Here is a 22,724-nt window from a genome sequence, read left to right on the forward strand (position 1 = left end):
CAAGGATGCAACTTGTTTTTGAAAATTCCGCTCATCTTAACTGACCCCCATGAAATTCTGCTTAAATGTGTTAAAACCCTAATTACATGTACCTGCCTGATTAAAACTTACGCGGAAGGCTGTGGAGCCGGCTAATTTGGGAAATATAGCTGTGTTGTCGCATCATGTTCGGCACATTAGAAAAGGGGAGTTGACCGATACACTTTAATGTTAGCGAAAGCTATACTGTGCCTGAAAGGGCGGGTGGACCCTTATTAAACTTAAATATGGAATGGAATATGGTACACTTTAATGTATCGCACCCGATTTCATTAAGCCCGTCCGCTTAGCTCAGTAGGTAAGAGCGTTGGTCTACGGATCGCGGGGTCGCGAGTTCGATCCTCGGGCGGGGCGTATGTTCTCCGTGACTATTTGATAAACGACATTGTGTCTGAAATCATTAGTCCTCCACCTCTGATTCATTCAAAGTTGGCAGTTACTTGCGGAGAACAGGTTTGTACTGGTACAGAATCCAGGAACACTGGTTACGTTAACTGCCCGCCGTTACATGACTGAAATATTGTTGAAAAACGGCGTTAAACCCAAAACAAACAAACAAACAAAAAATCAAACGTCACAATTTTACATGTGGGGAACCTATTGCTAAGATGGGCACAGCTTGCATGATAATTTGTCATACAAACCAAGTACAACTTTGCTTTTCGTGAAACAATCATATTGCCGAATTTCGATATCAAATATGCTGTCATTCACACTGCAAAATACTGCATGTGATTATTTTTATACTTTTTATATGCAGGAAGAACATGGATTGCTTACTGCAAACCTTTGCAATCATAGAGAACAAAAACAAATACATGCAACTGTTGTAGTTTTGTTTAATAATGATATATAGTTTCATATGTTAAAACATTTTTCTTTTTTTAAAAAATTACAATTTTTTTTTGGCTGCAAGTAGAGTGAACAGTAAAAAGTGTACTTAAAGTATATAATTCTTACACTGATAATTAAGATATACTATATCTAGCAGAACCATGCTTAAATATTTCAACACGGACAGTTTATTTTAAATACGCCTGTGGATTTATTGTACGTGGCGTATTATTGATTTAATATACCAAAGAGGTCCTGCTGTATATCATTTCGATTCTAATATGAGCCGTGCCATGGGAAAACCAACATAGTGGGTGTGCGACCAGCATGGATCCAGACCAGCCTGCGCATCCGCGCAGTCTGGTCAGGCTCCATGCTGTTCGCCTTTAAAGCCTATTGGAATTGGAGAAACTGTTAGCGAACAGCATGGATCCTGACCAGACTGCGCGGATGCGCAGGCTGGTCTGGATCCATGCTGGTCGCACACCCACTATGTTGGTTTTCCCATGGCGCGGCTCAATTATGCCTTTTTAGTAAAAAATGTGAATGAAATATGGAAGCACTATTTACTGGCGAATGTATGACATCAAATAGTAGGCCAACGTAACGTCGACATGTTGTTTTAATAATATTAAAGCACGGCGACGGGTTATACGTTCCCCAAAATGACTTTGGAGATGCAGACGTTTAATGCACGATTTTGAGCACCTAATATATCGATTCAGAGTGTGCAATTGAGATACCGTTCCGTTACACACTTGTATATTCTGTATTTTGAAATGTCTTATATATACTAAAACTGGATAAGCACCTTTTCCCGGCGTCTGTATGGCGCAGTTTCTGACGTTACGTCAGTACTGTCACGTTTTAATGAAAATAATTATGATCTTTTTTTATACAAAAACATTATAGACTATCAATTAACAGTTAACAGTAAAATGAATGACTAATACATGAACCTACAAAATATCAGAATAGAAAAAATACATCACAGATCACATTAAAAGAGGCTGATAGAATAAGGAATAAAACCTATTTTCTGTAGCAAAAGAGGGGCTTTCCCGTGTATATATTTTTGTTGGCAAACAAAAGCATAAGCGGACTGGAAATACATGTAGTTATTTTTGAAATTCTGCAAATATTTACGGTTACCAGCACGAGAAAAACATAAAAGATACACTTTTTAGAAATGTCAGGAGACAGTAGAACGGATGTATTACATGTACTTAGTACTTCTGTTCATCATATGGTATTTTCTGCCTGTCGTTTCTATGCTTATTGGGTTCAGGACACTAAATTTTAAGGCAAAAATGACCAGATTGTACACCTAATAACTTACCTAAAGCGTACATATATTTATATAGTACGCTGCCATATAACCCATGCTCATAACGTTTATTATTCTGAATCTAGGGTGATGGATGACGGTGTTGTGTTAATTTACTTTCGATACCGCGGATTAAGTGTTAGACTCGGCTGTCGCTCGGGAGCAATGAAAATCTATTCAAGACTTGACTATTACTAACTCGTGGAAATTGTTAGTTCATAAATCCGCCAACTGAATATTACAACTATATCTTATTCAGAAAACGCACGCTGGCCACATCACGAAAATTAACTTTTACAGGTGACATTGCAAGGGACATCACTGAGACGTAACTGAAGACTTATTTCTTGTTTTAGCCATACCGACACTTGACACACCTTTACTGATTATTAGTACTGCCAAAACCAAAACTGTAAAGTTCATTTCCACGCTATACTTTGGTTTTCGCCCATTCATTTGCATCAATTAGAAATTCATATTAACTTGATTATTCAAATTTGGATGACAAGTTTTGCATGGATGAAGAATATATCATGTAGTGTAAATAGTTTAATTACCAGGTACAGTTTAAATGTAACAGATATGATTTTCTAGATTTATGTCTGGAATAAAACGCTAACGCTATTGAATGTGTTCTCATAAAAAATGTTGTGATAGACGGTCTCTCTTTAAAATTACATGCGTTTTAGCTCCACTATTCAAAGAATAGGTAGAGCTACTGAACTCACCCATGCGTGGGCGTGGGCGTCGGCGTCCGTGGCCCGATTTGGTTAAGTTTTTGTATGTAAGCTGGTATCTCAGTAACCACTTGTGGGAATGGACTGAAACTTCACACACTTATTTACTGTGATAAACTGACTTACATTGCACAGGTCTCATAACTCTTTTTTGCTTTTTTACAAAAGTATATGCCCCTTTTTCGACTTAGAAATTTTGGTTAAGGTTTTATATGTAAGCTGGTATCTCAGTATCCACTGATGGGAATGGATTAGAACATCACACACTTGTTCACTGTGATAATCTGACATACAGTGCACAGGTTTTATAACTCTACTTTGCATTTTTACAAAATAATGCCCCTTTTTCAACTTAGCAGTTTTTGGTTTAGTTTTTGTATGTAAGCTGGTATCTCGGTACCCACTGATGGGAATGGGTTGAAACTTAACACCTTGTTCACTGTGATGATCTGACATGCAGTGCACAGGTTCCATGACTCTACTTTCCTTTTTTACAAAATTATGCCCCCTTTTTGACTTAGCAGTTTTTGGTTAAGTTTTTTATGTAAGCTGATATCTCAGTAGCTACTAATGGGAAATGAATGAAACTTCACACACTTGTCACGAGCTGATATGCATTGTAGTGTAGTAATTTGTACAGGTTTCATAACGCTGTTTTGCAATTTTACAAAATTATGCCCCTTTTTTATATTCATTCAATTGACAAGGCTATTGAATAGTCGAGCGTTGCTGTCCTCCAGCAGCTCTTGTTTTATTTGCGCTGGGGCTATCGATTCTTGGATGATTTGCCAGAAGTCCCAATGTGGTTTATGCACGCACTGACGCACAAAAAGAATAACGTCCAATCCTTATCTGTCGCTCAGTACAAAAATAACAGGTTTCTTTCCAAAATTTTAAGAAAATCTCGATAAATCTTTGACTACAGTTCTTTACAATAAATAGTCAGTACAGCTAAAAAGATCTGGCCACGTTAAATTCTTATTTGGCTTCTGATGAAAAATAAATCATTGATTTTAATTTAAAATGTTATTAAATTTAATCAAAAATCGCATAGTCGGGTTGATTAAATGTTAATTTTTACCGTGAAAAAAAAAGAGTTTTAGTTATCCAACGTTCTTTTTGAAATTTCGTTTGTCGATTTTCAAAGTAGTTTTCGATCGACGCCAGTTTGTTTGTTGTTTTTCTGGTGAACGACAACAGATCACGCTTGCAATATCAAGGAAATGGGTTACCCTTGATATTATATAGCACCAATGTTGTTAACATGAAAACAAACGTTATTTTCTTTTTACACAAAGTTCATGGCGAATGTAAATATGTAACGGTGGTACATTCTTGGACTGTGTCTCCATACCATTGCTGTCTTGTTGTCAGAAGCAACAGACAATCTTCCAGCATGAATAAGATGGAAAGAACGAAAGGCTTTAGACGTATTGACTACTGTCAACTTGTCATGGAAACCATTCACCTCACCTGCATCAAAATCGCGTCTTCTAGACTGGTATTCCAATCTATACTGTACTCACTCAACTGAGCGAACAGATGAGGGATTCAGATCACAGACAAGGTATATGCACCCTTACGTATACCTATCCGGATAAATACTTTGTTTACACATAAAATATGGCATAAAGTTAACACAGCTTTAATAATCCATTTCAGGCATTCTCTCAAAATACGGTATTTCAAATTGTGCAGCTTTGTATTTCTTTATCCACCTTGGTCCAATAATAACCTTGTCGTGTGTTGCATCCCTCCACACTCCTTTTGGAACATAAACATCTCTTTCCGCGACACCTTCATTCATTCCGCATTCACATAAAATTGGTGCAACTAGGTATTTGTCTGCTAACACAAACTGGTCGTCTATCATAAATGTTTTCCTGTCATTTGACCTATTCCACCACATTGGTTGAATTACTGGGGAACCTTTTAGAATTTCACTACCAGCGCCGAAAATAGTGTTAAGAACAACCTGACTGTGAAGTTTTGTAAGATTTCTAGAGGCCTCGACAACTTTTGCATCGTAAGACCAAGGTTTCACCGTATATCTAATAGCGGGGAGGAATGTGGACAACTGCATCCATCGGATAAAAAGGTCCCTGCTCGGAAGAATGAAATCAGCATTATTCTTACTTTCATCAGTTGAAAACCCGTCTGACAAAACAAAAGGGTATCCCATAAGGCCTAAATTAAGTATGTCCGGTATGATATTTTTCAGGCAAAACTGACTTCCGGAAGTGACGACTGCAGATGGAATGCCAACTAACGTTGAGATATGCTGCGACTGAGACGTACTTTCAACAACGACGTTTCCCAACGTGGCCATCAGATCCGAAAACAATAGCTTTACTTTAGCTGGACTAATGCCGTCGTTATGAAATACGGGATTCTTAGGAACCCAAGCCGAAGATCCATAGACAAGACGAAACGTATCAATACCGTAGTCTGAAGCAATGCGCCGTATCTTCCCCACGTACCAGTCTCGAGCTGCTGGATTGGAAACATCCAACATGGCTCCCACACCGTGCTCCCATTTAAGAAGAGCTGGAACAGTTCCTCCTGTGTTCGTTACAAAATATTCTCTATTCATACCTTCTATGAAATTTTTAGAATGGAAGCCGAAGAAGGGATAGACATTTAATGAAATGCCACAACCTGTATCTGCAATTCCCAGAACAAGGTCAGTCATGTTGTTAAACAATTGTTTGTCAAAGGTGAGGTCGCCGTATCTGTGTTCCCATTTTCCGTCTATTTCAATCGTGCTGCAATTCAGCTTATTGGTCTTAATTGATTCAGCAACATTTTTAACAACACTACCATTTAGACGAAAATCGTCCGAGTCTGATACTGTAGACCAGTGCGGGTTCTCTAGAAAATCTCTGTCTGGTAGGCTAGTGACGGCAGGATAGAACCTTTCTCTGATTAGCGCATGCGTGGTTTGAATATCTATACCATTACACACTGAATAGCTGAATGTCCGTTTTATTGCTTCGGTTTTACTGTAGAAGTCGCCTGAACGTTTACTGATTGCACAAAACGATCCGTGTTTCTTTTTGTTCCAACTTACTTCTAAAGGGAAGTTTGAATCAACAACAACAGCCTCGCCACGAGACGATAACCAATAATATTCTACAGCCGATGCAAAAGTTCCACTTCCATAATGTTTTGACTTACTTGCAGTAAAGCTAAAGGGCTTTGATCTGATAGGCCACTGAGATCTGGTCATATTCAGAGGACCATACCAGTTCCTTCCTCCAATTTCGTAACAGTCGTATGCAGAAGTCCCTGGTAATAGATTCCAAGTTATGTTATAGCACTGGGTGTTGTTTTTTATAAAGTAAGCGATATCTAGCTGTCCGTGCTCTTTCCATTTCAAACAAGTCTTATCCATAATCTTTTTATAATTAGGATAGCAATGTGTTGGCATTTTCCAAGATGGAATACCTAAACCTACTGTCCCTGTTAGTGTGTCACGGTTCTGTACATCACTGAGCGTTAAAATTCTGGCTTTTGCGTCAAAGAAAACTTTTTGTGAAGATGCCATTTTCTTGTGATGTTCGCTGTGAAAATGAAGACCAACAATAACGAAAGAAAAGGTCAGCAAGAAAAGTGTTAAAACTAATAAATGAAGTTTGTACTTTTCCACCAGCAGTTTCCGATTCTCCCATAACTGAAAATAAACAAGTGCAGAGATATGTCAATCGATCTTATGTCGTTATTATCATTGCAGGGTGTTTATATATGTGCTAATTTGAATATACTTTATTTCCAAAGAAATTACTCTACTGTCAGGTTTTTAAGAGCAAGAATCTTACAACAAATAATGATAAATCTTGAAAAATAAATGATTTATACAATACACTATGAAACTGTGCAATACGTTCTCACAATAATATACTGAATTTTATGCGTTTGTGAGGCCAGTTAAAAAGCTTGTTTCCTACCTAAAACAAAACGGATACTCAAGTTTACACCTTTGATGGTGTGAGCCAAGTAACACCTAATACCCTAAAAGTAAATATAACTCTGTGCCCATGTTAATAACAGCAACGGAACTGATCCATTAAATGGTTCGATTTATTGTCAATGGCAAATCCAACAATTTATCTTGCTAACTAATAATGCAAAAGCATGTTTTGTACGGAAATAAAATATAATTATGTATATATGAATGAGGTCTCATATAATACTGGCTCTAATTATGTGTTGTTAGTGAAGCTAGAAGCATTCCTTATGTATGTGCACGTAACAGTGTAAGAGAACAACATTCTTCCCATTGTCGCTAACTTTAAAGACGATTTCACAGACCTTGTAGTGGACTGATCCACACGGTGTATTATTTGCAAAATTAGAATGTCGTAAGGTTTGACAATGATAAACTTTTCGAATCATTCTGCACGTAGCAAACAGAACAAAACGAGAATGTACAAAACACACTTCTGTACTTTTGCAACACACTACATTAGCCGAGGAGTTTATAGAATGCTTGATGACTGTGGTACTAGACATTATAACAGAAGCCTAGCTTATTCTTTTTCCATTATTATGTTAGAATAATTGACCGCAAAAACAGTTCTGCAATGTATTTAATTCTTGGATTAACCAAAAGGTTTAAACTTGACATCTAGTCTTAGCGTACATACCGTACCTCTTTGCCGTCACCCTTAACGCAAGATCTAAATCTGACCGTATATAGGCCAGAGACCGCAAATTAAAAAAAGGAAGAAAAACAATATAAAAATAAATAAAAGGGAATAAGGAACTTACTGGGAATACGGTATCTTATACCTTTGAATGAGATAATGTTTAGTCCGTTCTGATTGGTCAGTAATGTAACAAACAAACAAACAAAAAACACCAAGAATGGACTTTTTTTTTTAAAACTGGACCTTTTTCTGCGTTTAAAGTATTTTATTATACGTTTTGACAATATTTGCTACATTTGAAGTATACTGGAAAAAGGTTTCATGAAAAGATTTCTCCCGCAATGCCAACGAAGTAAACAGTGGGTCATATCATTAACGTGAGAAATGCTCAAATAAAGTATCAAGGTTAACATTTTGGTAGAATTAAGACAGTGCTTGAAAAATGTGATTAGATTTACATGTTTCGCTTTATGGAAGGCCGTACTCGCCATTTTGTTGTATTGGATGTATATGGGAAACATTTGGTGGTTTCTTACCTGTACCGTAACTATTTGACGTCACCCTTCCCGAAAATGTTATTCTGAGCGTATATACCGTACCTGTTTGACGTCACCCTTCCCGAAACATCTGAATCTGTGCGTGTGTTGTTTCCTTAGTTCCTGCATAGCGATTTCACCGTGCTGGTCCATAAACAACGCAATGGAGTCTTTCCTCACTTTAAAATTCTTAACTCCTACAGAGTCCTCTGAATTTATGGACTCGGCGTCGTCACGTCTCGTTTTCAAAATAGATTTTGGGGGGCTCTGATCATCATAGGCAGATATTCGCCGTACAGCATAGGACCCGGGAGAGTTTGCTGAAGTATTTCTGTCAATTGTTAAATAGTCCATGTTTGTATGCGGAAGAACTGCAGCCTCGTTAAACTTATACGATGGATCTGACATAGGCGAGAGACGCCTTTCTCGTGTACCGTTTGCCTGCCTTGGACTGGCTGGATTTGATGTTTCTTTTGGTTGTACATATTCATCTTCATCTTTTATGTACGCTTTGTTATCACAGCCACTCGCATAACCCTCCTCACCCTCTTCACTATTCTCACTGCAGCTTTCCTCGTTCGCAGGGCTGTCTTTGTCATTTTGGTCAAAACCCTCGTCATCGTCTGTTGTAAGGATGACCTTAGGAATATGAAGTTTTGGGCTTCTCTGAATATTATGTCCAGTTTCGGGCGTGTCAGCAATAGACTCTGAAACTTCCTCTATAATATGCGGTTTTTCTTTCATAACTGGTTCATCATTGAGTGGCATCATCCTGTTTCCATTAATAAGTGCACTTGTATCGAAAGAAACTTTTCTTTTCGGTACATTTTTGCTAGGAAGCGACAGATGTTCCTCTAAATATCTATGCTCCAACCTGGCATCAGATGAAATCTTTCGTCTAGGAGCTATATAAACTAACTGCTTATCATAATTTGTCAGTCGTGCTTCAGATGAACACTTCCGGTCTTTGCTATTTGCAGCAGCTGCCGCCGCTAAAGCGCTGTTCTTGACCATGAGTCTTTGAACAGGTGAGGACACCTTTTTCCGGTTGCTCTCTGGGCTGTTTGAGTAACGTGGCTTTCTTAACGTTTGCATCTGTCTGTTCTCGTGATCAGTCGCTCTTCTCGTTTTAGTCTCAAATTCTGTATCCTTTGTATCCTCAATTCCACATCTGCTGTTGCTTTGACTCATTACAGGCTCAGACCGTGTAGAATTAAGCGGCCTTCTTTTTCTTCTTGTAGGGCTGTCATCAGGAGATATAAGATAGCTTATAGTCTCGTGTAACGCGTTCTGGGTATTGTTTTCTAACTCTAATTTCTGTGGTCTGTTGTGGGAAAGTCTTTTTGGCTTTGTGTCATCATACACAATATCCGAAACATCATTGTTTGTAATGATGTCTTCGTTGTTTTCGTCGTCAGTCATTTCTGACGCTTGAGCATCACTTTCTGCTAGAATGTTTTCTCCTAGATGAGGACATTCAGTACTTGTTACGTTATGTGTAGTTGAGATATTTGCCGACTCTTCTTCAAAGACATTATCGTCTGTTTCAGTTTCAGGTGATTTTTCTACATATTCATTATCGTCCGTGGAAATGGACACAATCTCTGGGGGACTTTGTGATAAGATCGTCTGTTTGCGACTCCGACGACGTTCTTGCGGAGAATGCTTTGAATTATGATCTGCCATAGCCTGTTAATGCCGTTCTGTTGAGTACCTGTAATGAAAAAATTTCGATATACATTTATTGGTGTGATAGTAACGGAAACCTGTGTCTTCATATATGCCAAGTGGCGTTTCTCTTGCGACAAAACGTGTTCACTAAATGATGAATATTTTTAATTTAAAGAAACATATGAAAACTTTAAATCATAAAATCGTCTTGAGGTGGAGATTATCATCTCATATAGGGTTTTAAACTATCGTTTTCCTGGGTGTACATGCTATCTTGATTCAACGGGTGTGTATGTTCATTTCATTTTGTGTATACGCATGCGTGCAATTTTAAAACGTTTTTGTGTTTAGAAATTTTCAGGCTTATTTCTTTAATTCTTGGTAATGTGTTTCATCATTTGCAAGGGGTTGGTGTCTTCAGATTTTATGTCAGTTTTTGGGAATTTAAAAAATATTTTAATAAAACGAAAAACAAAAACCAAATTTTGTGAATAATATTAAATGAAACATTTAATATATAAACTTGTCACTTTGGCAGTATACTAAGCAACAATCTTTTCTATTGCGTTAATTATGCAGTAATAATGTGCCAAAGAATCCAGCTGTACTTCTTTACAATTTCAACTCGCAGATCTTTAACCATTATCATGCTAGACACGGTTGATTCTGCCTTTGCGACCAGTGTAGATCATGATTAGCCTGCACATTCGTGCAGTCTGATCATAATCTGCACTGTTCGCCATTCAGTCAGTATCTTTTTGGTAAGCACCCCTTTTAACAGTTAATGGTACTGTCCAAATTGAAAGATGGACACGTCCGTTTTAGAAATTTAACAGGGTAAACATTTCTATTGACACTGCTACTGTAAAGTTTGTAATATTCGGTATGATTTCATTTTACTAATATTCACGGATAATGCCACTCACGAATTCAAAATATCCTTGAGGTCAGTGGTTGGAAATGAAACGCGGCTTTGGATTGGTTGAAAAAAATGTTTAGGGAACCCGTAAGAGTCAATGAGACGTAAGCTGATTGGATAAAAAGGTTATGTTTACAATCATAGAATTCGTGTCAAAATCAGGCAATACAATGTTTGCTGTGAAATTTGGAATATTCTATCCAAATGTCTGGCTGAATACTTGACTCTTCAATGCTCTATTTAGAATAGTAGATGTCAGTGGGCATTTTGCCTCTAAATGCCATTCAACTAAGGGGGTAGGTTGGCGGTTCGAAACATTTCCTTCCAATGCTGAAATGCTGTCTTACTGAAAGGATCACATTTTAATGGTCATTTTTCAATGTTGGGGTATGTGCCAGGGTCATTTCTTATAATCCAAGTCTATGGAAAAAACAATAGCAGTGCCTGACCTTGAATATTAGTCTGCACGATACACTCGCTTCTCGCGATTTTATATTAAACACGGCGACTGAGGCTGCTAACTATGAAATAAATCATGCGGGAAAATGATCCAATGTAAAGTATCTGATCAGAAATTTTGATAGGACGCTGCAAACAGTTAAAGCTAATACATATATTTGGATGATTAGGCCTTAGAATAAGTCAGCTTTCGTCACACGTCCACTCAACTAAGAACAAATTTCACTGAAATTTAGGCAACCTAAAATTGTCATGAACGGGTAGCAAATTGAACTTGTTACATTTTTTTTTGTTTTTGCAGTAGACTAGCATGGAAAGAAACAGCCATAATGAGGCTTTATAAAGGAATGTAAACAAAAGCCCCCCCCCCCCCCCCCCCCCCCCCCCCCCCCAACCCCACTCCTAACGGAAGAATTTTTACATTTTATATACATGTACGTTACGTTGTAAAAAAACAGTGCGTTCTTGTGTATGTATGCACGAGAATATGTTGGATAAAAAAGTCGTGCGTTCACGTTTCATTTTTATGAGTAAAAAAAAATGCATGCGCATGATATAAAAAGTAATATCCCGATTTGCTGTCGTTTACGGAAACTTATACAACAAACTTAAGAAGGGAATTCGTTTTCATGTAATCTCATGCATTTTCTGTACAAATAAGATTAACGGGCTTGAAAACAATATTGAAACGTGCATTTTCAACAATAAGATCAAAATTTGTCTAATTATAAAGGCTGCAGTGAAATTATTCATTGTTCTTATATGATATAAATACTCCCAGAATATCGCCGACTAGAAAGACAGCTGGCTGTATATTTATTTACTTAACGATATACTATTTATGCAATTTGCTTAATATTTATGTCCTGTCAGGGATTATGTTTAAGGTAAAACAAATCGATATCATTAAGCGTCATTGTACTCTTGATTTGATAAGAAAGGTGAAGAGGGATATTATCGATTACATGTCCTGATAATATCCCACTTTTCGACCGCAATTGTTGTATTTAACTTTGTTTTGACTGAGTCACCAGGACACGGATGTAACTAGTCCTTGGTCTTAAAACTGGATTAATATACTATAAATAACTATTCTGTTGTGTCTCAGCGTTAACTTGTAGTGTAAATATTGACAGAGTACTATAGTATCTAATCGTCGGCCAACACGCCGTAAAATTTTCAATACCTGTGTTGCCCTACATCTATTGTAAAAGTACGTACTACCTGTTTCCTGCTTTCATTGGATTGAAAGCGGATTTACAATGGCATATTGATCGTATTCTTACTTAGGAAATTTAATGATTGTTTATAACACGCGAACAAGGGACAATTTGTTTTATTGATAGTGAACTACAATGGTAAAATGTCTCGGACGTTGGGGAAAACATGATCTGAAACAGAGTTCAGGAAGCCATACAGTTGTGACGTGCTCGTCGGCGGTAGAAGGAAATGTTTCGAACCGGCAACATACCGATATTAACGATGAAGGTAATTTTGTTATACTCTAAAATCGGCCATCATATTGTGTCTATAATATTTAACTGAGGGATTCAACACAACGTCGGAGTATTGCTGAAACAATATTTAAGCGAAGCCCAAAATAAGCTACGGAGAATAATCAGGAAAATTGAATTAATGGAGCAAATATATATGCATACATCAGTTATTACTCAATTAAATTAAATTAAATTTAACTGGATACAACGTGTTGACAATTTAACTAAACTAATATGAATTATCTTGTGATAATACTCGATCTGTGTGTGATAGAGTCATGTCATGTATCTATTTTATCTATAATCTCATTTACAGTTGCTTTTACAAAGCGATTTTTTTTTGATAAAAAACATTGTGTCTGAAATCATTCGTCCTCCGCCTCTGATTCATGTGGAGAAGTTGGCAGTTACTTGCGGAGAACAGATGTGTACTGGTACAGAATCCGGAACGTTGTTTTACATAATATATATATATGTTATTCTCATACATTTGTTCTATCGGTTCAGTATATTACAATGTTATCTTGTCGATGTTTAACATATCTTATCTATGAAACGGTTAACGGACCATTTGGCACAAATTGGGACAGTTTTAAAATGGCAATATTATTAGTGGACTGTTTACAAAACCAGCATAACTTTATATTCATGAACCATATCTCATAAATCTGTTTAAAGATTTATCTGATAAGATCATTATTTGAATTACATTCATAAAATATTAAGCTCAGTTTAGCGGGACTTTCATCATCTTGTTTTATATTAGTGTATTGTCATCACACAAAACCATCCTTTATGTAAATATTCGACTTTTACATGGTCCCCTTCATCGGGTGCATAATAATATTTAGCGTTATTTCGTGACGGTGGTCGTTTATGCCAGTCTTCTATTACGAACGCGTAGGAGTTTCGCTTTGTTTCATGTCCAAGTCCCTATGCTAAATACAACAGTTTGTTTTAATGTTGATGAATGCACTGATTAGGACGAAAGCATATATTTCAGTTATATATTAATGTTAAATAAGTTAAAATGTTTTTCTTGAGCTTTATTGGCAGAAATAGAAAAAAACAGAACGCTTTGAGTTTATTTACATGTACATCACTGACATATACACACATTCGTAGCTGTACAACATGATATGGTTGGATGTTTCGTCGTCAAATCCAACGGATTTATTCTGACTCCATGATATAATTTCTATTTAAATGAGGAGTTCCTTAATAAGTAAAATTCAGGACCCGTTTTTTTCTTTTTAATTACAGATGAAGAAGAGACGGAGGAATTGGAGATTTGTTGCTTGAGTGGATGTCTTACAACAATAGCCGTCGGTATCTTGTTTTTCCTGGCTTTACCGACAGGTAACGTTAATTCTTATAATATTTACTAGATAGTGAAAACACAAAATGTATTTCATTTTAATACAGACATCTAGACAAGGGGTGCGTATGGGTGTCTGGGCATAATTCACACATGAAAAGAGATAAAGCTTGAATAGAAATATGGTCAGAGTGGATAAAAGTCACTTGCACTTTTACAGTGAATGTTATTCGATCAAGCTGGGTCCAAAAGTGAAGCTTGTAATAATCCATCTGTATGTGCGTCAGTTCATTTTTTCTTCTGTGTCAGCTATAACTTTAAAACTATTCGAGGGATTCAAATAGAACTTTACACAATGTTAAGCCTGGTAAGAAGGTGAGTCTGTGGTCAGGGTCTCTAATAAAGGCATTTTAGTGACATTATATTTCGTTATAACGAATTATGATTTCGTTTTTTAAGTAACCTGGAGCTATCATTTAAGGCGATAATACCCTCAGACGCCGCTTTGATACAGGGAAGGTAAATGTGAATAATGGCCTTTGATCTTCAGATGTGACCTTGAACTTAGACCAAGTGATCTGGGTTGTGTACTCCATGCGTTGTCTTGGTGAGGTTGACAACTGGTGCTAATTTTATGAAAATCTTTTTTATGGTTAAAAAGATATAGAGCGAACCCAAATATTTGAACCATTTGATCTTTGACGTGTGACCTTGACCTTGAGCCTAGTGACATTGGTTGTTTACTTTGCGTGTTGTTGTGATGTGGTTAACAATTGGTGCTTATTCTATAAAAACTATTCAAGCGGTTTAGAAAGTATGGTGTGGACACAGATTTAAATTATGTAATCGTTGACTCTTCGTCTTTATGAGATAAACAATGGGTGCTAAATTTATGAAATTTTTCCAGGCGGTTTATACGATAAAGGAATGACACTGACCTGGATTTTGCGCTTAGCATGTCTCTTGATGAGCATATTAGTGTTATTAGTATATAAGTATCGTTCCGCGGTTAAGAGGATCTCGAGCGGACAGGAAGTTAAGCTATTTGACCTTTGATCTCGAAATATGACCTTGACCTCAGACATAGAGACCTGTGCACTTTGTACGTCGTCTGCTAGTTTTATGGAAGTCTTTGCAGCTCTTTTAACATTATGGAGCAGACACTTTGCCCTTTGACCGCCAAATGTGGCATTGTATCTAGTGATCTTGATTTTGCACTGTCTACATCGTCTTTATGCAGTTAAAAATTGATACATGTTTTATGGAAATCTTTCTTGCGGTTAAGAAGACATGGAACGGACACGAATTACGGACGGATCGACGGACATTCATGACTACAAATACAGCCACGATATAGTATGCATTTGGGAGTATAATGAGTGTGTCACATAACGGGTTCCATAACAGAGACAGATCTACTGAACGCAAATAATTATTTTGAAAGTTGTCAGGGAGGAGATTTTGGTAAAAAAATGCCATTAATTAGTGAAAGTATAGATAATTACATGCAGACACTAGCATTTTCACCAAAATAGTGTCACGTTTCGTTTATACAGATTATCAAGGTTTTAATGATTAAAATGAAAATTTGACTTGACAACAGTGTAAAATTGACGTTAAACAAGATTAAGTATTAAGTAAACGTTTACTTTACAAAGGCAATTTTACTTCAAAGGACAAACGTTTATGTGATGTCAAAGTTCATTTCAGGATGTCTTAATGTACACAATACTAAATAATCTGATAAGTTTTGAAAAAAAAATCACATATTCTAATGTCCCATTTTATTCTCTATTTCAGGTATATTACTGTGTGTTTTTGCATCATCAAACAAGGACGCAGAAGTACTTGTTGTTGGGATAGTATTAGCAGTCATTCCTATCATATTACTACCACTTATTGCTGTCATTCTTTATAACCGCCGCCGGATCCGACGGCTTAGAAAGAGGAAAGTTTCGTCCTCGCCAGAAAACAGAGGAGCCAACAGAACCCGTTACTGACCTTTGACATTTAGAACGAATGGCAAGGAGGGAAGCAGTCAAAAAAGTTTTTCGTTATATGTTTTCAAATGAAGTTTTGTTATACGGATGACACCATCTTTGTACTTTTTGAAATATTTGACCAAAGTTACTGATTATCAACAGCCATGATTTTCTTATTTGGTATACAGTTTATATCTTATAGTGATATATAGTTTATATCTTATAATGGTAGTTAGTTTCATTTGAATGTGTGAAAGTAATTTTGTTATTGTTTAGTTTAAAGGTGGCTTCTCTTTTAGTTACAGTATTTTATACATAGAAACGTCTTTTTTATTTTGTAGAGAATTTTTGTTAGACTGTAGTCTTATATACAGGGTTTCCTTTACTTAATTTATTTGTTCTTATTTTTGGTATTCTTCTGCACGAGTGTTTTTCTTTTTATTTCTTATCGCATAGTGCGGCAATTTTCCTTTGATCTTTGCAGTATGTTATACATAGTAACACACATTATTACTACAAAACTGTGCTGATATCTTACAAAACTGTTGCGATATATATCAACACGGAAATCTCTATGGTGTTTCATAAGAAAAAAAGTGTTCCGATATATATCAGCACAGTAAAACTGTTCCGATATATATCGGAACACTTTTTCTCTATTGAGGTCCTATCAAGGGAGTATAATTTTTTCCTTTCAAAGAAAAGATTATTTTAGCTCCAATTTACAGTTCACAGAGAAAGAATTGTCACAAACACCTACATTTATAAAGTAAAAGAATAAATAAACTAGAATATTTCAAAAACTTGATAGTTATTGCCAAATTCAGAAATACATGAAATATATGAAATTCTGAGATTTCTCAAATGGTTTCTTTTGATTTTTTTTACAAACAAAACAACAAGTTTTACAATATGTCTGGCCAATGAAATGCAAAGATTTAAAACCAAAGCAGAAATTTGTTGGGTACTTTTATCTGGGGAACACATTTTCTAAAACAGAAGTTTTAGTGTTTCAATCAGCGAGGCGCAGAAAGGGAATCAAAATAGTAAAAATAATAATAAACAAATTTAAATGAAAATAATATATAAATTTTAATGATAAACTATGCGATAAAACAGTTATAATATGTAATGCTCGTGTGTTACCAGGATATATCAGAGCTAGGGGTACATCTCGTTATTTTTCTCTTCACATATCTGTCTCGGCCTACCGGCCTCGACGATATGTGCAGAGAAAAATACCCTCGATGTACTCCTAGCTCTGATATATCCTGGTAACACACTGTCACACATACTATAACTATTACTTGTCATACGTGACCATGCTCATAAATCCTTTCGGGGTAGATTGTTATTTGGACATATTTACCCTTTTCTGTTGTAAAACCGATTTTACATCAATCTTTTGTCACTGTTATTATTGTTTTGCACATTTTTATTTTGAGTCTTACGACTTTTTACACATTTTTATGAAGTTTTCCTTATTAATTTGTTTTCGTAATTGAAGAACACGATTGTTATCTATGCATCACCGAAGCAGGTCTTCTTAACATCGTTATGTGTATAAATATTTTCTTGTTATTTTACTGATCTTAAAAATAAACAAAATATAATTTTGAAATGTGGTTAAATTTATTGTTTCTTTTTTGGTTTTTAGCTGATTTAACGGCTGTTAGGTGGCTAAATTTGACTACATGAAATGTACACCGACAATTTATATATGTGGCCAACTCACCTGACTTTTGGATCCCGTGCACATAGAGAAAACGTCTCGATTCAGTAAACATTTTGCTAATATTTTCTTTATAAATTAACAGATTTTTATAAAATAAATTGCGTCGGAGACAGCAAAACGAGTGCTTTCCTCCGCACAATGTCCGCCACAAGTTCTCAGTACTTTTTCTCAGACTCTTCGCCCAACTGATTGTCATAGACCAACTGAGTATATAACGTACACACTTCCTAACTGGGCGAACTGTGTGAGAAAAGTACCGAGAACTGATCGCAGACGTTTCATGCGGATGAAAGCACTCATTTTGCTGTCTCCGACACTTTTTATCTTATGAAAATCCGTCAAGTAACAAGGGAAATTTATGAAAAATGTGACCTGAATCGGGACATTTTCCCCGCAAAGTCACGTGGGTTGGCCACCCTGGGCGATTATGCTTGCGAATACCTCCCCGAATACTTTCCAAGTGTTTGGAATAGTAATAAAATAACGTGGTATGCAATCTTGTCATTGGTCAGTTTCAAGAGATTGATAACCAATCAGAAAACGCCTTGCATGGTTTCTCGATGACAACATCTTTCTCAACGGGACCGCAAGTGACAAATACATGTAATCTGGTAGACGGCAAACTTTGATGTAAGCATTTTATTGCGACAATGACCTTTTTATTTCACTCAGTTTAACCTTTGACTTGATTACCTGGATTGTAATGAAATATCTGCAGGTTACTACGACTTTTTGTGAAATTGCTACAGTGACTGATAAAATATTAAAATTTGAGAGTTCATTCGTGAAACAATTAAAAAACAAGATAAAAGATATATGTTTTGTTTGTTGCTCTTACGTTCGTATATTATTCAACTGTCAGCGTATACGTCATTTTAGACATTGTTGATGAAAATGCCTTAATATTATTATTGTCCTTCGCGCTACTTAGTGACAAAATGTCAACTTCGGTCAGCTAATAGCTTTATAAAACCTTCCATCTGTATATTGTTTATAGTGTTACCTTACTGTCACTTCTACTACGTGATAAAATTGTTTCTGAGGCATGTATTTACTCTTGTGGTTTTTTAAAGTAACATTTATTTTTGTGTACTTCCATGAAAGAAAGTGACATTGACTGAATACCTGTGGTTTTAAAGAAAACTTTTTCTACGAAAAAATATTTATCAGTCCGCCCATTATATAGAAATGTGACTTATTTACTCCGATTACGTTCCCGACACTACAAATAAAATGAAAATATCAAGTTAATGAGCGAGAAAGAAGCAAGGGCATGTCAATACATTTAATAACACATCATAGCAGTTTCTTCAACTGATAATTGTATATCGAAGCATCTCCAAGTACGATGGCAAAGTCATTTGACACATTCTGACATTCTTGTATTTTGGCAATACTTCCTTACTTCTTATCCACGTACATACATATAACAAAATGTATCAAATTATAATAATCCTATATACATTTATATCACAAATACACTAGGAACATCTTTTATATCAATTAATCAGACATGAAGCACCGCGCTCCTACGCATACACACCGTCATTATGTCATATCTGCGCCGCCTTTCATCTTTAAGATACAGTTATAAGACGCTCACCAGACCAGAAGGTATAGGAGAACAGAGATCAGAAGAGAAATGGCAGAGGCCAAACCACAAACGCAAGACAAACCTCTAAGTAAAAAACAAAACAAAAAGCAAAATTCTCGCAATGAAAATAGCTCCTTTCAATTAAAGATTGCTTAAACAACACAAATTAATCATAAAAAACAGGCTGATTATACAAAACATACACCCTAGAAGTTTTAATATCAATAATTAATATTAAGTTATTCAACGCAGTCAATCTTGAAAGTCAGAATTAATTTAGTTAGATGATTCACTTTTTTGGAGGGTTAAGCAGTACTGTTCGCAAATTTGCTGTAAAATCTAATGGTTTCTACTATGAACTGATATAACTTAAAAGTTTATAGGTGTACAACATAACGTATTTATGCTTCTCCTAGTTATTATTATTATTGCATTTTCTTTTATTTTGGTTTCGTATTGGGACTACATTTAGGAAGATGGAAAAATTCATTAAAAGGCACCATCCTAGATAAAATACCTTGGCACTAAACAATGACACCTGTCAATTATTCTGTGAATCTGACAGAGGAATTATCAGCAGCATATTATGCATGTACATAGGTTATTTCATCCACAGACGCTCATTACGCTCACGAACTCTTTTCAATTGAAGAAGAAACAGTTCGCAGTCGAAGTTACCACTGATGACACGTTAACTGATAGAAAAGCTGTGCAAATACAACTTGTGTCAGGCTATCATCACTTTATATACCTAAGAATTATGGAACCCGAGTACAGAAGACAAGCTTTCGTAATAAACAAGCTATATGGTCCTCCAAAATATACATAAAGAGACATACACCATCCCTAACTAAACATTCAGTTGTAGTTAACTGCATGTACAATCTTACCTGAAAATAAGGATTCCAATCAAAAAGTCTTCAGAATTTTGTATTGTCCTTTCCGAACAGATTAACACATGTTAAATGACACGACCTGTTTCCGTTTAGTATAGTTCACAATTTAAGAGATTAAAAATGTTTCCTCCCTGCAAACTTTACATAATTCATCATTCTATATCCTCACGTTGCAGCAGTATGTGTTGACGTCGGTGAACAAATCTATATTTTACTTAAGGTTTTACATAAATTTCCATTTGTTTCTAAATATTTTTGTTCTCTTATGCACCAATTGATCAATGTTATAATTAATGTAACGACCAAATACAAACGTGTATATAATCCTTCATTATATAATGAAGTAATACACACTCCAGCCGTGCATAATTTTGCACATGAAGATGTTTTATGTCTGCTTTAGTATTATAAGGGCTGTCACAAATGTAAAACATTAAGTATATATTTGGTGAAACATATTCACATACAACGTGTGCATGTTGTTGATATCCTGTACGTTTAGCTGAGAATAACGAAAACAAGAAAAAACAGTCATTAAGATATTTCTGTTTTTCATGTTACAGTCATGACCTATAACAGACTCTGAAGTAGTTCTAAAGCGAACAAAAACTTTTTGACTATCTTACCAGTCCAGGAATTTTAATGTTTTTTTTTTTTGTTTTTTTTTGTTTTTTTTTATGGTATGATACGTTCACTGTTGGTAGTTAAACAGCTCTTCTCAATGGCATTACACTCCAGTTATTATATTGACCGAGATGACATTATGCCTCTTATTTATTTAGGTTTTGAAATACATAAAAGGTAAGGTAAACTGTTGCTTTACTAAAATGTCATCCATGTTTGAAAGGGTCAACCAATTTTACTTGTGAGGATTATATTTGCCTTGTGTACTTTTACTTACCAAACCCTATCTTTCAGACCGGAAGTCGATAACCATTCTATGAAATCCTGTCAGCTCACCAATCGGTCACACCAGACTGGCTCCAAGTGGAAATTGAGCATTCCAGTACCGAAGCAAATTCCTTTACCACTGAGCGTGCACTGCAAATATTCTGCAATGATTTACCCTTTACAGAAACCGGTCACGCACTTTTTTGGGAATTTAGCAACATACATTTTTGAGCAACTATCAGAAGGGCGGATAGCCTATTTTGGTAAGTATATGAATATTTGTTAGATTAATAACATTGATGTGAGAGCGGTCTCCATGTTGCGAATGTAGAATCACGAGTTGTTTGTAAAATTAAGAGTTCTATTCAACGAGAAAGCAGTCCACATCAGTATACAATTAAACACACCTAAAATGAAATAAAAGTTTTTTAATGCTATTCTTACATTAAAATCGTAAAATGTTTCGTAGAAGTAATATACAATATACATTATTGGTTTCACACACTAGATCAACATGCAATGTAGTTATAATGGCGAAACAATATATAACTAAAATAGATTTACATTTGTATATTGTATGTTACAATATATTATTATTATACTTATCTATGATTAAAAAAAACGGTTTTCTTCTATCTTTCAATATTATATGCAACGTTCTTTATTAAAAAAAATGAATTAAACAAATATGCTACTTTAAATTCGGCACGTTCCTTTGCAAATACGGTTAGATATGAGAACAAACCCGGCTTAAAACTCTTCACTGAAATGTAAAGTCAAGTAAAAGATGTAAAGACATTGTTACTGTTTGCACGTCCCTTGTAGTGTATTATATGTCAAACACGCCGGAGGGCAAGACGTTAAACAACAAGTTCTGTCATTCAAAAACCTACGAAATGATAAACTGGTTAAAACAAGAGAACTGTATCTTAAAACGGTTGTCATAATTCATATTATCTAATAAGTAATACAACATCATTCGTAAACAGGCAATTATTTGTTCAAGTGTTAACAAATTATTAGGTGGAGGACCTAGAGATTTTAATTTTCTTTCTGATTAATAAAGATATGACAAATCATCCGAGCGGTCGACTTCCGAGTTTATTCAACATACTTTTACCCCATATAGCAACACATAATCGTTCGCATACAAGTTCAAACATCCATTCGAACGGTCTTGGCAGAGAATAACCCAAGGACTGCAATAGGTAGTCGAACATTCGATATATGTCAACATCCTAACATTCCAATGTATTCTGTCTTACTTTTGAGCACTTTAACTTTTAATAAACGTGAAATATCAGCCTATATTTAAGACAATGTCTTAGAAAAAGGACAAATATTGGAAAAGTATTATGTTTGAAATATCACTTGAACTGTATATTACATTCACTCGCAAATTGTTTTAAAACATTAAATATATAAAACATTATAATAAGTTTTTATGTCGTTGCTATAATTCCTACATGTCGTTTAGACGTCCGTGTAAATTTGAAATTCGAATCTTCGTGGAAGAAAAGATGTTTCAGTCTCATAGGAATGGCCGGTTTGTAAACCCACAGCTGATATACTTTAAATAATGCGCGTTATCATTGATGACTTTGGATTAATACACTATTTTTTTCAGCAAATTTGATCTGG

General features: G+C 35.6%; 2 protein-coding genes across 2 annotated transcripts; one reads left to right on the top strand and one right to left on the bottom strand.

Annotated features, from left to right (window-relative positions):
• Positions 1–861: 861 nt before the first annotated feature.
• Positions 862–20,600, bottom strand: LOC123529674 (uncharacterized). The gene is made up of 3 exons (XM_045310114.2): positions 20,187–20,600; positions 8,186–9,836; positions 862–6,610 (listed from the first exon to the last, which is right to left on the bottom strand). The coding sequence occupies exons 2-3, from the start codon at positions 9,806–9,808 to the stop codon at positions 4,583–4,585; spliced, it is 3,651 nt and encodes a 1,216-aa protein (XP_045166049.2). The 5' UTR covers positions 9,809–9,836; positions 20,187–20,600; the 3' UTR covers positions 862–4,582.
• Positions 12,113–17,588, top strand: LOC123529673 (uncharacterized). Its single transcript, XM_045310112.2, has 3 exons — positions 12,113–12,659; positions 13,931–14,026; positions 15,786–17,588. Exons 1-3 carry the CDS (start codon positions 12,527–12,529, stop codon positions 15,983–15,985), a joined length of 429 nt encoding a protein of 142 aa, XP_045166047.2. The 5' UTR covers positions 12,113–12,526; the 3' UTR covers positions 15,986–17,588.
• Positions 20,601–22,724: the final 2,124 nt, after the last annotated feature.

The sequence above is a fragment of the Mercenaria mercenaria genome, chromosome 13 (assembly GCF_021730395.1).
Source record: "Mercenaria mercenaria strain notata chromosome 13, MADL_Memer_1, whole genome shotgun sequence".
In the NCBI taxonomy this organism is placed as follows: domain Eukaryota; kingdom Metazoa; phylum Mollusca; class Bivalvia; order Venerida; family Veneridae; genus Mercenaria; species Mercenaria mercenaria.

Coding starts and splice junctions, on each gene's coding strand:
- LOC123529673 (XM_045310112.2), top strand. CDS start 12,527: ATGGTAAAATGTCTCGGACGTTGGGGAAAACATGATCTGAAACAGAGT. Junction 12,660..13,930: donor TACCGATATTAACGATGAAG/GTAATTTTGTTA, acceptor TTTTAATTACAG/ATGAAGAAGAGACGGAGGAA. Junction 14,027..15,785: donor TTTCCTGGCTTTACCGACAG/GTAACGTTAATT, acceptor TCTCTATTTCAG/GTATATTACTGTGTGTTTTT.
- LOC123529674 (XM_045310114.2), bottom strand. CDS start 9,808: ATGGCAGATCATAATTCAAAGCATTCTCCGCAAGAACGTCGTCGGAGT. Junction 6,611..8,185: donor GGAAGGGTGACGTCAAACAG/GTACGGTATATA, acceptor GTTTATTTTCAG/TTATGGGAGAATCGGAAACT.